Source organism: Balaenoptera physalus (assembly GCF_965194825.1).
Source record: "Balaenoptera physalus genome assembly, chromosome: 6".
In the NCBI taxonomy this organism is placed as follows: domain Eukaryota; kingdom Metazoa; phylum Chordata; class Mammalia; order Artiodactyla; family Balaenopteridae; genus Balaenoptera; species Balaenoptera physalus.
The window spans coordinates 123,289,984-123,305,870 of NC_138885.1; the positions used below are offsets into that span (position 1 = coordinate 123,289,984).

The 15,887-nt window shown below is 40.2% G+C and overlaps 1 protein-coding gene across 5 annotated transcripts in view; it reads right to left on the bottom strand.

Moving 5' to 3' along the window:
- Window positions 1–3,093: 3,093 nt before the first annotated feature.
- Window positions 3,094–15,887, bottom strand: part of FARSB (phenylalanyl-tRNA synthetase subunit beta) — a 65,500-nt gene continuing 52,706 nt past the window's right edge. For all 5 annotated transcript variants that reach the window (XM_082464650.1, XM_082464654.1, XM_082464652.1 and 2 more), the window contains one exon: window positions 3,094–3,375. In XM_082464650.1, coding sequence (XP_082320776.1) covers window positions 3,224–3,375 — 152 coding nt within the window. In that variant the 3' untranslated portion in view covers window positions 3,094–3,223. The remainder of the gene's footprint in view (window positions 3,376–15,887) is intronic.

Consider the following 15,887-nt stretch of genomic DNA (forward strand, 5'->3'; position numbering starts at 1 on the left):
TGCAATAGGATTTTGTATCATTTAAAAGGTAGGTAGGTCTAAAGGTACTGGCCTGGAAAAATGGGACATATTAAGTGAAATATCATGATATACACTATAGAAAACAGAAACCCAAACTTACTGCAAACCAGTAAGTAAAGCATGACCCAAAAACTGTGAGCATGTGTATGGGTCTGACTGTCCAAACTTAGGAAAATGTCAGAAACAACATGAACCATTAACAATGGTTAGTTACTTTAGAGGACTGCGGGAGGAAGGGTAAATTAGGTTGGAATGCTCTTTGTACAATTTTTTAAAGTAGTGAAGTTTTAATTTTTTGTGTTTTTTAGTATTTTATATATAAAAAACAAAACTGGTAAAAAAAGGAAAACCTCAACATTTGGTTAAGTAGGTAAATGACGCAAAACATTTGAGTGATCCATGGGCTCTACGTCACTCTTACTAGGTGTCACAAACCCACTTTTTAGCCATGTGACTTCTGGGCACATTATTAATCTCTCTGTCAATTGTTCTCATCCTGTAAGTCAGGGAGAATCCCTATTCTAACTCCCTCCTACAATTGTTAAACCAAGAAATTAAAATGTTGAGACAAAATCACATGTGAAAATACTTTATAAACTGAAGAGTAATGCAGGAATGTCAGGCTGTAGAAGTTATCTGTAAGCTAGAACAGGAATCAATTATATCTAATTTCTCTTTTAATACGAGGGCTCCCAGTTTTTACTACATAGGTGTGTCTTCTCCAGTAAAAGCTTTCTGGCAGGCAGTGCCCACAGACTGCTCTGGCTCCAGTTCAAATGCCTCACGGGGACGAGTGTAAGACGATCTGGCTGTGGAGCCTCCACTCATAAGTCGAAGGTTCGTTTCTCCTTCTTCTCATGTACCCGATATTGTTATTCTTCCTGCTGTTTCCTGCTTCAGAGGGCAGAAACCTCCACATGATGGATGGAGTTGATCTTTCCCCTTTCATGCTGGGATATACAGTTAGGTATCACTGGGTTTTTCATTACAAGTTGTTTCTGACCATCCAAAAATCATCCAGGTGGCTGGCTGCTAACAGAACTAATGGCTCCACCCACTTCAACAATGGCTATCACATGACTCACAAACCCTGATTTCAATCACAGTGAACTTGAAACTAGGGGAGAATGTCTCACTAATGGTAGTGGACCAGTAAGCCATCATGAGCAGACATGCTGATTCTAAAATTCATGCTCTTTTACCCTATGTGTGCATCTGCTGGTGTTCATATTAAAATACAACATGTTGCATTAATTTTTCTCTCCCAGCTTTACTGAGGTGTAACCTACATCTTGACTACCTCCTTAATTAAGGTATAGATATTTCCATCACCCCAAAGAGTTTCCTCTTAACTCTCTGCAGTCAATTTCCCTTCCTCAGGCTCTAGCCAATCAATCTGCCTTTGACTTTTCTAGAACTTCATATAAATGGCATCACTCATAGTCTTGTGTCTGGCTTCTTAGTGTAGTGTTTTGAGATTCATTCATGTTGTTTCGAGTGTCAGTAGTTTGTGTTTTTTTTTTTTGGCTGAGAAGCATTCCATAGTATAGATATACTATAATTTGTTTATCCATTCATCTGTTTGAATAACACTGCTGTGAACATTTGCATAAAAATCTTTGTATGGCCATATGAGTAGAGTAAACCTAGGAGTAGAATGGCTACATGGCAGATGTATGTTTCATGATTTAACATATTGCAAAACTGTTTTCCAAAGTGGCTGTATCACTTTACATTCCCACCAGCCACACATGAAAGTTCCAGTCTCACCAACACTTGGTATAGTCAGTCTTTTTAGCCATTTTAATTCGTATTTATTTTTTTATTTGCATTTCCCTGATGACTAATGATGTTGAGCGTCTTTTCATGTGCTTATTTCATTTATCTTCTTTTGGGAAATGTCTGTTCACATCTTTTGTCCGTTTTTTAAAAACTGGGTTGTCTTAAGTTATAAGAAATCTTTATGAACGCTGGACACAAACCTTTTGACAAGCATCATTTTTAATGGGCGTATCTCACTTCATTACTGAAATGTAAGGATCAGCTTACAACGGGATTGGGAAGGAAGAGATGGCAGTCTGTACGTTCACAAATCTTGCTAAGCTGGACATTGCTGCCCTGATTCAAGGTAGTAATATAGTCTTAGTATTAGGTGCAGCAAAAGCTCCATAAACATAATTCTTGTCTATCCTTATTAGCTATTTCTACGGGGACTTACTTTGAAGTTGTTTTACAATTTATTGTGTTTCATATCGTCTCAACAGTAACTGAGAACTTTTCTCAAACATTACACCCAGCTTTTTTCAATACATGGTACCTACTGGAGGATTCTAGATCAAAGTATTAAAGTAAATTAGGAGGTTAAGACAAGGCAGACTGGCAGAAGCTTAGCTTCAGAGAAGGAGAGACCTAATACCTCCCTGTAAAATAAGACAGAAACTAGTAGCTCTATTAATTATTTAAAACCATGGTTTTATAACACTGACAACAATGAAATGTATGGCCTAGGGCAAAAGTAAGTTTTTCATTGTTTCCTAATGTTCATAGTGCACTGGTACCAGTGTGTCCCTTTTAACTCTTCTAGCTGAATGAATCTGTGCTGTGTGTCCACAAACCTCATCTCTGAGTATCACAGACAGAGTAGCCAATACCGACGCACCCTCAAATATTTTGAATACGTGTGCATTTTTCTTTCACTCTAAGATGACTTCAAAGGCTGTTAACTATTTAGACCATCACTAATTCTTAAAAGTTTTCTAAAAATGCTGTTATTGTTTCCCAGTGATGAACATGCATCAAATGTAGAAAATAAGAACTAAAAATTCTTAGTTAACCTCGTACGTGTGCTCTAATCAGCTATCTCGTTTCATCAGGGAAAAGAACAGGATTCTGTCCTGTAGACGTGGTGGTGACGGTGAGAGGCTCTGATGTGTGGAGAGCTTCTCTGTTTCTCAGAACAGCTCCTGGCCCCCCACTGGGCTCTCATGGACAAGGCAGCTTCAAGCAGATGCTGCATTTGTGCAGTACAAGCTGGCCTGATGCGGGGATGGCAGTACCACCCACGGAGCCAGACACTGCTTTCGACTTTATTCAACATTAATGCACAAGCACAAGTGGACTGACTTACTGTGGGGACAACTAAAGGGCACCTAGGAGGAGAGAGGGACTCTCGGGGCGAGAACCACACGACAGAGACCCGTCTTCACAAAAACGGCTCAATGTTGATTTCCACGCAGGAGCAGGGCATGGTCAGCTCGAATTTGGTGATAACATCAGGATGAAGGACCCCCAGCTTCCCGATGCTCTGACCCCGGGCAAAGATCTCAGCACATCGCCCGGGGAAGAATGCAGGGCCTGAAAAACAGGGAGAGAAAAATCAACGTTTCTCCTGGCAAAAATGTCAGTAGACATTTAACATTGAAAGCTCACTAGTCTACTTTAAAAAATAACTATTCTTCTTTAAACTACCGGCCATGAAATAAGAGTGCTCCCTCACACTTTCTGGTCTTAAAAAGAAGCATTTGAGATCGCTAGTGGGAAGCAGCCGCATAGCACAGGGAGATCAGCTCGGTGCTTCGTGACCACCTAGAGGGGTGGGATAGGGAGGGTGGGAGGGAGACGCAAGAGGGAAGAGATATGGGGACATATGTATATGTATAGCTGATTCACTTTGTTATACAGCAGAAACTAACACACCATTGTAAAGCAATTATACTCCAATAAAGATTAAAAAAAACAAAAGAAGCATTTGCTATTATACCAAGACACTCTTATAAGGTTAGGGGCAAATATGAAAATCAGGGCCCTGTGTTTTTTATCACAGCGGTCCAGGCAGGATGAAGAAAAGGAGGCTGAAGGAGCAGAGGTGGGAGAAGACTTGGGAAGTGTGCAGACAAGGAACTGCTCTAAAGAGGACAAAGGGAAAAATGAAATGTAAAACCAACGACTTTGCCTGGGAAGAACCTGTTTTGAAACAGGTTTTTCCATAGTAATACTTGCTGGATTAAAAGCCTACAGTGAGTTCATGTACTATTCAAAACATCACTCTTTTCTACCTCGTTCCACAGAGAAACGCGAGCTGCACTGTCATCGGCAGGCGTAGGCCTCGTACCAGAATGTGACCCACATTCCTGTGGGAGAGAGAGCTTCCTAAGCAGTTCTGGCACATCTACTGTAAACCCGCAGCAAAGGCTAGTCCCAGAACAGGGCTGGGCTGACCTCTGATTTACTCAAGACAGGCAGAAGGTTCCCTCGCCATCTGGGTGCCAAGGCATGGATATGGCTTACTAACCCAGTAACAGTTCTTGAGGTTTAAACAGCTAACAACAAGCGAGCAGACAAACGTACAGGCCCACTGCACAGTCACTAAGTTACCAGTGCCGCAGGGATGCATCAACGCTCCGTACGCTACTGAGGTTAAAACCAATGCTGACTCATTTCTCTCGTCACCAACTTGTAAAGGGATTAGGTCCACAGCTCCTGACTGATTCAACCGAAACATCTACTGGCATGAACTATAAAATGCTGAGCCACAAGCCTCCAGCCTGCCATTTCAGAGTGAGTGCGTTATTTATGAAAGGGCAAACTTCTGAGTCTCTACTAATGGCTCCAAGGTCAGCATAAGGAAGAAACACAGAATTGGTGGGGGGGGGGGGTGTGTGGGTGTGTGTGTGTGTGTGTGCGCGTGTGCGTGCGTGTGCGTGTGCGCGCGCGCTACCATTAAGTCAGCACCAGTCACGCCACAGAGACACAGGACGACTATACAGAAGGATGTTTTCCTGAAAAATATTTTTAACTGTCATTCTTAAGTAACCCCAAAGCAACCTGGTTGAATTATAAGGTGGCCTGTTTCTCACATGTCCCCATACTAAATAATCCTGCTTCACTATTAAAGCAAAAATTTCAATGAACTGCATTTGAAGTTCATAATTGTTTGGCTATGTGCATTAATCCACACTTGGAGAGAGGGATCAAATAAAATAATACAGAAACCATAGTGCATCGATAACGTATAGCCTGAGAGAGATGAATATTGCTAAATCTGACAAAGATGGCATGTTTTAATTCTGTCAAAATAAAAAACCTAACTTAAAAGATAAAACCAGGCCAAAAAAAAAAAACACATAAGTTGTACTCCCTGGCGGTCCAGTGGTTAAGACTCCGTGCTCCCAATGCAGGGGGCATGGGTCGGGGAACTAAGATCCTGCATGCCGTACAGTGTGGCCAAAAAAAAAAAAAGACCACCACCCCCCACCCCCCACCAAATAAATATTCACAGGACAAGTCTGTAAAAGTGTTGGTGTAAGTGGTATAACCAAGAATCATAGAGCTGAAAGGGCTGCCCAAAAGTCATTTATTCCATCACCCCTGGCACCCCTTATACAGAATTACATCTGAATAAACTATCTGAAAAAGACACCAGATTATTTTTAAAGGCCATTCAGAGAGGAAGTTTTCAAGAACTTCCCTGATAACCTTGCTATGTTTAAGAATCCTCACTGTACCAAAATCCTTCCTTTTTATCTATCTTGAAATTCCAATTTGATTGGATTCATTTTAACTGAAGCATAAAACCAAACTATTTTCGAATCTAAGCCAGATGTGCTAGCTCTGACAGTGTTAGCAAAATAAAGCCTAAGAGATAAGAACTTAGAATTTTTACTTCATAAAGGAACTTTTTGAATCAGAGCTTTTTTAGCAAAATCCAGTCACGTTCTTCAGCTAGCAAGCATAATGCCAGCTGGACCTCTCTCCAGAAGTGTGCACCAAACTCTGCTGAAGCTCACTAACCGGTTAAATACTTGGTCAAACAAAAATATTCATAGCATTAAATAGAATTTTCCCCCTTTCCGAAGAAAAGCAAAAAGAAATGAAATTCATATTATGCATTATTTAAAACATATCCAGGTGTGGGAACATTCTAAATGACACAAATATCAAAAGCTCTCAGCCCAGCACGGACCCGTCCCAGTCACTACAGGCACCCTAAACTGCCCCGGGTCAGAGGCCCTCCCCACAGAGGAGCTGCTTCCCAGTGAAGCAGGCACCAAAGGGGTCCGTCCTCTGCCCTCTCATCCAATGCTAATGCTCCCCTTCCCATCCACAGGTGAAAATTAAGCCCAATAATGCGATTTCTGTATAAACTCCACTTTGCCGAAAACTGCACATTTTAACCTGTGATGACAATTTTAACTTTCTTGCCATTTTTCATTTTTTCATTTCTACAAGGTCTTAAGATTTTTTGATTGATGCCTCTGTTGAATTAGAGCAAGGCTAAAGGTCTCTTCTTCAGACATAAATCGAGAGGCACACAGAAGTGCCTTCAAGTTTGTAAGGGGAACAGAGAGAAACTGTACCACTTGACTGATGTTGTATGTGAACTAGAAATACTGAAAGACAATTTTAAGTTACTAGAACATAAGCATTTCTTAGTGCTTTTTAAAAATCTTTATGGTTCAAACCAAACTTTGCAGACAGAAGTGAATGGCTTCAAAGAAGGGCAGATGAGAAAGAGAATTGCTTCACTAACAAAAAAAAGGGAACACACCACCCCACTAAGGCAGCAATTAGGCCCGAGTTCAAAGATGAGAGCATCTCCTCCATCAGCAGGAGGGGAGCTCAGCACATCAATGTGATCACAATGCTCTAGTTAGGACCAAGGCAACTTAAATCCGAGTCTTTCCAGAAGTAAAAGAAGTCACATCTGAATGGAACCTAAATATGGGTCTAGGCTTAAGAAAAATCAGACCTGGATGGTAGCCAGAGGCCACTTTTATCTCATTAGCAAACAAAAGTATTTCTGGAGAAGAGCAGCCCGCTGTGTCCACAGTCCTAAAGCTGCCAATTCAAGGGAAATCATGTTGCCTTGTGAATGGGAATTCTAAAATTCAAAAAGTACCTTCTTCTTCTTTTAATCACGCATTTAGGCCCAAACAGAGTTCTGGTTTACTGTTGTACCAAGGTACATAAATACTACAATTTTCAACCTGTGCCCAAAACACTCTCCAGCAAAAAGCCTCTCAGTCCACTTTTCTACCTAGTTTCTTATACCGTTTAAACCCTCAGCTTTGCTGGTATCCATCACAGCAAAATGGCTTCGAATGGAAAACAGACTTGGGAAAAATAGTGTCCTCTGTTGAAGTACATGCGGAAACCCAGACAAAAGAAACATCAGTTAAGCGCAAACAAGAATTTAATTTCCAGAACTTAGTGGGGTGTAAGTAAGTCCCTTAATTAAAGCTTTTGTAGCATCTCCTCAAGGTCTATAATTGTCTCTCTGTGCTCAAACGGCAGGACCGCTTTGAGGACCTCGGGGGCAATTCTTGGGCCAGTAATCCAGCACAGCACCCAGTCTTCAGCACATTTTCTGGCTAATTGACCTTCAAAGAGTTTGTGAGCTCCCTCTCTTGCTCGTTGCCAAACACCTTTCACAGTTTCTTTTTGCCCCCGTCTTTCTTTTGGAGTAATATTATAGGCCCAAAGTTTGGATACGCTTTACACATAGAGTTATTCCTATAATTCTGTGAAGCATCGGAAGTAGAAGCTTAAGGCGGTAACTGAGCAGACCCTTAATCTGAAAGCTCCAAGGTGTTATCAAGCATAAGGCTTAATTCCTTAATCTTTAAACCCCCTGCCATTGGCTGTTTTCAACTAATTCATTTGGTATTTTATTTAATCCATCTCTAAAAATCATCCACTAATACAATTTTACTTTTCCCTTTCTTCACATTACTAATACATACTTTGGGGTTCAAATCCACATACTGTAACTGCCTTCAATCTGGTACTTCATCAAGTTTTCCATAATAAAAAGAACAAAATTAAAAGGAGGGTGGGGAACACTGGAAAAGGAATGTCAGTGTATCCCATACATCATAGCCAATAATAGAAGCTATCATCATGAGCTTTAATAAAAATAACCACACGTAAGTCCCCAAATTCAGGGATGAAACACAAAATGCAGAATTATATAAATATAGTAAGCCACTGGGCCAACAGAATGTGTTTTAAATCTGTTCTAAATGACTGATGATGCATCATGGGGTGGGAGGAAGAAATAATCACTTAATAGGCTGACTCTAGGGCTGGCATCTACCCAAACCCTATCCTTTCCTCCCCCGAGGCCCTAATTCTAATACAATTAGATACATATAAAATTATCCATTCCATGGTCCAGTAACCCATCCTAGGAAATCACACAAAGGGAAAAAAAAAATAAAATAAAAGCCAGTGTTCCATTCTGGAGTGAAACTGACAGAGTAGGTGACCGGCCAAGAGTGGAATGGGGCTGCAATTATAATTTCCCACGCAGGACTTTCTTCTGGTCTCCTACCACTTTCTGAAAATGTAGTAACCATAACTCACTATGCCACCAGCACATCAACCTCACTTTCCTTTTCTAAATAATGCTAATTTAAAGGAAGAAAAAAAAAAGACAAAATATAGGGCTTAAAAAAAACCCGACCACACATTTATAACATGTGAGTAGGGTATCATTCTTAAGGGTGGTGGTTCTCTAAGTTTTAGAACCGGGAGCTTTGGAGTGCCTCAGTGGAGTGAGGGAGCAGCCAGGGCGGAAAAGGCACAACGCAGATAAGACATGAACGTATAAAAAGAAAAGGTTTAGGAATATGAGGAGGCAAAATTGGCATAACTACCATGATATAAACACACATTTTTTCAGATCTTAGTACACTCCGGATTGGAAGAGAAGTTCTCTGCAAAGACCATTTAATTTGTAAATGGAGAATGAATAGTTTCCAACTGGTAATATAAAACACCCATTTTCCCCCAGATATAGACAAGTCTTCACCTTATATCTGAAGTGAAATATTTATGGTACCTAAAGTCTTTAAAGAGAGGGGACCTAATCCCTTGAGTTTAATGGCTATCTTTCATCCCTTTCTGAAGATCAAAAGAAAGAAAAACCCCTTACACAACTTTACAGTGCTAATCCCAACACACCTGCAGACTTGGTTAACCCTTAACGTGGAGGCAACTGGACGGGAGAGGAGCACTGGGCCCACCTACACCCACAGCACGGACTCAGAGAGGGAGCCTGCGCTCACAGGAGGGAGCCCTTAGGACCTATTTTAAAGTCTCATCTTAACCATCTGTCTCTCATACACACATACTCATATTTCAAAACCTGAAGAGGATCAAGAATGTTAGGAGAGGGGCTTCCCTGGTGGCACAGTGGCTAAGAATCCACCTGCCAATGCAGGGGACACGGGTTCGAGCCCTGGTCCGGGAAGATCCCACATGACACGGAGCAACTAAGCCCGTGCGCCACAACTACTGAGCCCGCGTGCCACAACTACTGAAGCCCGTGCACCTAGAGTCGGTGCTCCCCAACAAGAGAAGCTACTGCAATGAGAGGCCCGCACACCACAACGAAGAGTAGCCCCCGCTCGCTGCCGTTAGAGAAATCCCACGCGCAGCAACAAAGACCCAACACGGCTAAAAATAAAAACAAATAAGTAAATAAATTTATTAAAAAAAAAAAAGCAATACATGCCCTGAAAGTTTATATCTAAAAAAAAAAGTTAGGAGAACTTAAACGTGATACATCTAGTTGCAATTTTAAATCCGTCTCTAATTTGTGTAAAACCAAAGGATTTTTAACTTTAGGTTAAAAAGTGCCCTGTCTATTGGCTTGTTTTGAAAATTCCTATTCCAAAATAATGCCATCATCCTACATTTGTCTGGCACTTGAATCATTTCCTCCCAAATTTTCACATTTCTTTAATGTTCACAGGACAGATGCAGAATAACAACCGAAAATAACAGGCATGGGCCATCACCCTGCCTTCCTGGGTCAGTAAAATGGGTCTTTCCTAGTCTTTCATCTGATAAAAACCCTTAAACGACCATTTCTCCAACCAAATATGAGCACTTTATTATCAATACTTTCTCCACAGTTATAGTAAAATAATAAAAACAACAATAATAAACAGACTATTCTAGGGCTAATTAAAGGAAAGAATGGAAATGTTGAGTGTTTGAGATTGCACCTGTAATTTCACAATTAGTTAACTTACTCAATTGAGACCTTTGGCCAGCATGGAATAAACATAACCTCAAACATGTCATTATCATAGACGTGCTGTAGTTTCAGAATTAAACTTCAGCAGACAAGTAGGGAGTGGAGAAGAAAAAGAAGACAATAATGAGATCGTGAAAACAAAGTATGCTGCTTTCTACTCATCTCCTTTCACCCCCAGTAAAGGGAGTGACTTGGTCCCAGTGCAGCCCTGGCCAAGCCCCAAGGACAGGCAAGTTACAGATGGAAAAAGTGAAGCACAAGGAGATTAGGGGACTTGCCCGAGGCAAGCAGTAGCATAGGCCGGAGAGTGAGGACCTCTGCGTGTGGCCCCAAGGTACAGAAGGCCTAGGGAATAGTGTTTGCAAACTTTTGGTCAAGCTGTCCATTTCATGTTTGCAAACCTCCTCTGGTTTAAAATTAAATAAACAAAACCTTTAAAAAAAAAAAAAAAAAAAAAAGACTGACAACCTCTAGCCTTAGGACATAACCAAGTATGCTCTACAATATTATTAACACAACATGATATAGACAAAACCTAGAGCTTGCCAGGGAAGACAGAACTACATTTTTTAAAATCCCATATAACACAGGCATCCTTAAGGAATAAGTTCCAGATTCCTGAAACAAGACTGGAATAATTTAAACAGATAAATAAGCACCACAGTGACACCATCTAAAAAGGCGAAGAAAAAGAGCTGCTACATTAGACCTTGCGGCAGAGACTGCTTCTGAACCATTTAAAGTCCTGCAGAATCTTAAAACTAGAAATGACCCTGGCAGTGATTCTGTCCATGCCTTTATTTCTAATATGAGAAAATGGATACCAAAGAGGTTAAGAAAACCATACAGCCAGGTAACAGCAGAGCTGAGGACCCAGTTCCTTCTTGAACCCCAGTCTGTGACTCCTTTATCCAATGCTGATTTTCTGAAGGGCAGACCTAGTATCTACCCGGAGGGCACTCTGGAGAGTGACCACCCATTACAAAATGCTGTCCCAGATTTTTATATCTGCCTCTCCCAACAACCCTGTGGTACAGACAGGACAGACATTATCATTCCCATTTTACAGATGAAGAAACTGGCATAAAGGGATTAAGTCCTAAATCACATGGGCTAACACAACAGAAGGACCTGACCCAACATACAAGAGTTACGGTTACTACATCACAGTTGATCATGCCTCCTAGGGCTCAACAACATGTATTCCTCCCTATCATTTTAATAAGAGTCTGTACCATCTTAACATCTGCTTTTTCAACTTAGTTTATAATTCACGTTTATCATATGCCATTATATTTATATGTCGTAGTTTGCCAAATTGTTCTTTAAGTATTTTATGTTGGAGTTGTTTCCAATTATCCACTGTTATAAATAGGGCTCCTGTAACATATATGTTACTTGTTGCTCTTTTTTGGTTTCTTCCTTTTGCCAAAGGTAGTACCACACAAGTAAAACAATGCCAATTATTGTACAGTTCAATTACATATCAAAATGTTAAACAGTGGACTTCTAGCAATGGTAGTACCAACAAACCACAAATTTAATATAAGATTATACTGATCTTATTTTGTACAACACTGATTTTTTAAAAATTTTCCTTTGCATAGTACCAATTACTTGCTACCTTTTTTTTCAGTTCCACTGGTGGGAAAAAAAAATAAAAAGCAACAAAGCAGTCCAGGAAAATAATTCCAAGAGGAGATCTTTGTTCAGAGAATGCAATTCACGAACAAGTTAGGGGCCTTTAGGGATAAAGAGAATAAGCAGAAACCCTTCCCTTCTGGAAGAAGAGTGTCAAAGTGTAGTGGCTGCGAAAACAACAATGATAAAATATTTAACAGCTACTGATGAATGTTGGACACATCAAAACAGGTCTCACAGAAGAGACAACAGGAAGTTCTAGAGACATTTAGAGCAAGGCATTTTATCTGATATTTCTGCTCAACTGTTTACTCTTTATGGGCTGGCTTCAACATCATTCAAAAGAAATAAAATTATTGTAACTACAGTCACACGGTTTATTGTTTAAAGAAAGGCAGGTAATTAATGTCTGCCTATGTGCTAATATACTGGGCCATGTTGCTGTTCCCGTTTCTTCTCTCACCCCTTCCAAACACGCTCTTTTCACATAAGGAAGTGTGTGTGTGGCTGTCAGCTGGGTGTGGTTTCAGGACATGGAGAGGTTTTTCTATTCCACTAAATTTGCCCCACCCTTTCTAAAGCTAATAACCTGACATTTTCATAAAGGGACCAAATTTTTCTCCTTTCACAATGAGAAAGAATGCCCAAAATTAAAGCATCTCTTAAGTTCACACTGATATGTATCAACTGAACTTCAAGTCAGATGCTTTCCTGAAAAGAAAATTTTTTTAAAAAGGGCAAAATGGGAACAATGAGAGTACAGGGTCCTGAAGGGGGAGGAGTGGAAGAAGGAACAACTAAGACGCAAGGCTGCAAGGCTGCAAGTGTGGAGGGCTGGGGTCTGAAGGCGCGCTGCCGGCCTCGTATGTGGCCTATTGGGCCTAGAAGAACCCTCGGCAGGAAGACAACGTTCCTGACCCACGACCCACCAGGGCCAGCAGGTGCTCAGAGGTATTTCCAGGAGGGGGATGGGTTGCCCACGTCACCCAAGTGACTACTGGCATTTATTTCTCAAGCAGGTGGAGATGAGGCCACAGCTACTGAACACTAATGTAAAGCAAAATAATCCATCAAGATCAAAACCACACCTGGGACCTCAATGCAGTCAGATGGTCGGCCTATCATTTATAGAAAAGCAGCAGGAATGCTTTAAATGAATGTCAATCTGTGGGATTCCTGCAATGTTGTAATATATTGAAGACTGTCTCTCTAAAGGCAGCATAACGAGGAGGGAAGAAATGTGCTGGCAGATGAAAGAAACTCCAGAGAAGACAGATACCAAATGGATGTTCGATTAAGGTCTGCCTCCCCACTGCCCCAAAGTCCATAGTAAAATATGCATTTCTAATTTTTAAACAAAGCAGATTGTGAATTAATATTATATTTTAAAAAATCAGTGCAAGCATTAGTTATTTAAGGCTTCTACAGTCTTGCCTGATAAAAAGAAATACTGGGAATATGTTGGTCAAAATGTACTTTATTTTGTAGAATATTTTCTAAGTACAAAAAGAACTGAAGATAAAGCTTAAACTGTTTCTAACAATGTTATTAGCAATAATATTGATATTTTGAAACAAAGATGGATAAATAGGTAATAACGTAAATTCATTAGGAACCAAGATTTTCAATGTAAAGAAAAAGAGCTACTATAAAGACAAACATATTAAGTAAAAATCCTCTAATCCTGAACATAAATTGGAACTATCCATATGAACTCAAGGCTTTTCTTTAAAAAAAAAAACATTTTTTTAAAAAAGGTTTTCTTCTGCATACTAAAAAGTCCTAGAAACAATGACTCGCTCAGTAGCAATGAGCAACCTTAGCACCTAGATTGTGATCTAAATTTGACTTCCCGGTACAAGGAACCAGGGCCACTTGGCAATATAGCTGATTCCAGGTCTGAGGCAGAAACAATATAAGATGAGCCCAGAAATATATTTCCTATATTATCACCCACATCCAAAAAAGCATCACCATATACAACTATTTTCTCCCTTTCATTTTAGTAAGAACCTCCCTACCAATAAAAGCTTCTCAAGACTTAAAAAGTCTTCTCCTTCCCTTCCAGAATAATCCAGCCCTAAAGGGGCTGAGGAAGGAAGAAATCCTCTCACTCAAGTGTGGGCACTGGGTGTCAGAGCTAAAGGGGGCAGGGAGGGCATCCACAGGTGGGAGGGGAACAGTCCCGAGAGGGCAGTCAGAGACTGAGAGTGAGTGATGAGCAGGGCAGACACGCAGGGGACAAGATGGAGTTTAGTTACCAACAGGAGCGATGAGCAAGTAAGTGAATAAATTATGAATCATGGGAACCAGGTTTCTCACTGTTGGAGAAGTGAGGTACAAATACAGAAGGGGAGAAAACTGGAATGAATCCTAAGGTGTTGGACTGGAATGGAGGTATTGCTGTGGGCTTACGGTCTTTAAAATATGTATAGATATAGGAGTAAGTTAGTATATGTATGTGTCTGTGTGCAACTAGAACCCTACATCTTGACTTTTAGACACCATTCCCCACTAAAAGGAACCAGGGTGGAGAAATGGGACAATGGAAAGATCAAGATAAGCCTTGAATATCTTCTTGTGCCCAAAGCAAGAGAGTGCTAATAATAATAAAGAATAGTAGGAACATGTTAAAAGGATACAGAAGCCAGCTTGAAGGGACTCCCACTGGCCAAGGTGAGGACAATGTGAGAATCAGAATAAATAATGGATTAAAATACACTGAATAAAACAGGAAATAATGAATCCATACTGAGATAGATATACAAATAGGAGGACTGATTAGGAACGGAGCATTTACATAATTTCAAAGTTCCTCCCCACAAAATGTTTATTGATGATAATGGAGAAAGGAATAACTTGACAGTAAAGAAGCCTAGTAGATACTAGTTTGATCAGGTGATTAAAGTGAACATTATCAGCTATAAGTGGAAATTGGGTGCCACTGATAGGATGCATTGAGAAGAGAGCGTTACTTCTGCAACATTCCTCCAAAGTTGCCTAACTTGAATCTAGACAACCCCAAATTGAGGGACACACTACAAAATAACTGGCCTATAATCTCCAAAAGTGTCAGGGTCATGAAAGTCAAGGAGAGACTATTCTAGAACTCTCCAGAAGGAGGCTAATGAGACATGACAGCTAAAGGCAACAAGTGATTCTTTGATATAAAGGATAACTGATAAAACTTGCCCAGGGTATAAGGATTAGATGGGGTTAACATTAACGTGAATAATATATTCCTGGTTTTGACGATTATATTTTGGTTATGTAGGACAATGTCCTTGTTTGTAAGAAATACACGCTAATGTATTAAGGGGTACAGGTTGGCAATTTACTCTCAAACAGTTCAGGAAAAGTTTTTTGTCCGGCACCTGTTTTAATAAGCTTGTAACTGTTTCAAAATTTTAAAAAGTTAATAAAATGGGGTTTACATTATACGAGTTTCTTCCATCAATTCTCAAAAAAAAGGGGAGGGGCTAAAAATTATTGCCCTCGTCCTACACCTTGAAAGAAAAGGAAATACTAAATGTGAATACATCAAGGGGAAAAGCACATTTTGCAGATAGGAGCACTTACTTATCAACCCTACCTACAGATGTATTCAATATGTGTACCTCTTTTTCTCTCCACCCATCCATCCTTTTAATCCTTCTGGATTAAAGCTGAATTGACTGCTTAGAGGGTTAATACTTAGTGTACCAGAACACATCATTCTCTAGGAATTCAGAGGAGAGTGGTCGCTGCAGCACACCAGTGTACCAAAACCAGGGTGCTGCCAACGTGTAAAGCTGCTCCTCCCTGAGGAAAGCCAAACTTACATATGTAAGATCAGAATTGAGTAGTGCATTCAGACAATAACACAAAGCTACAGTAAACAAAACAGCATGGTGCTGGCACAAAAACAGACACATGGATCAATGGAATAGCACAGAGACCCCAGAAATAAACTCACACACCTACGGTCAATTAATCTTTTAAGAAAGGAGGCAAAAACATACAATGGAGAAAAGACAGTCTCTTCAATAAGTGACGCTGAGAAAACTGGACAGCTACGTTAAAAGAATTAAATTAGAACATTCTTTAACACCACATACAAAAATAAACTCAAAATGGATTAAAGACCTAAATGTAAGACTGGATACTATAAAATTCCTAGAGGAAAACATAGGCAGAACAC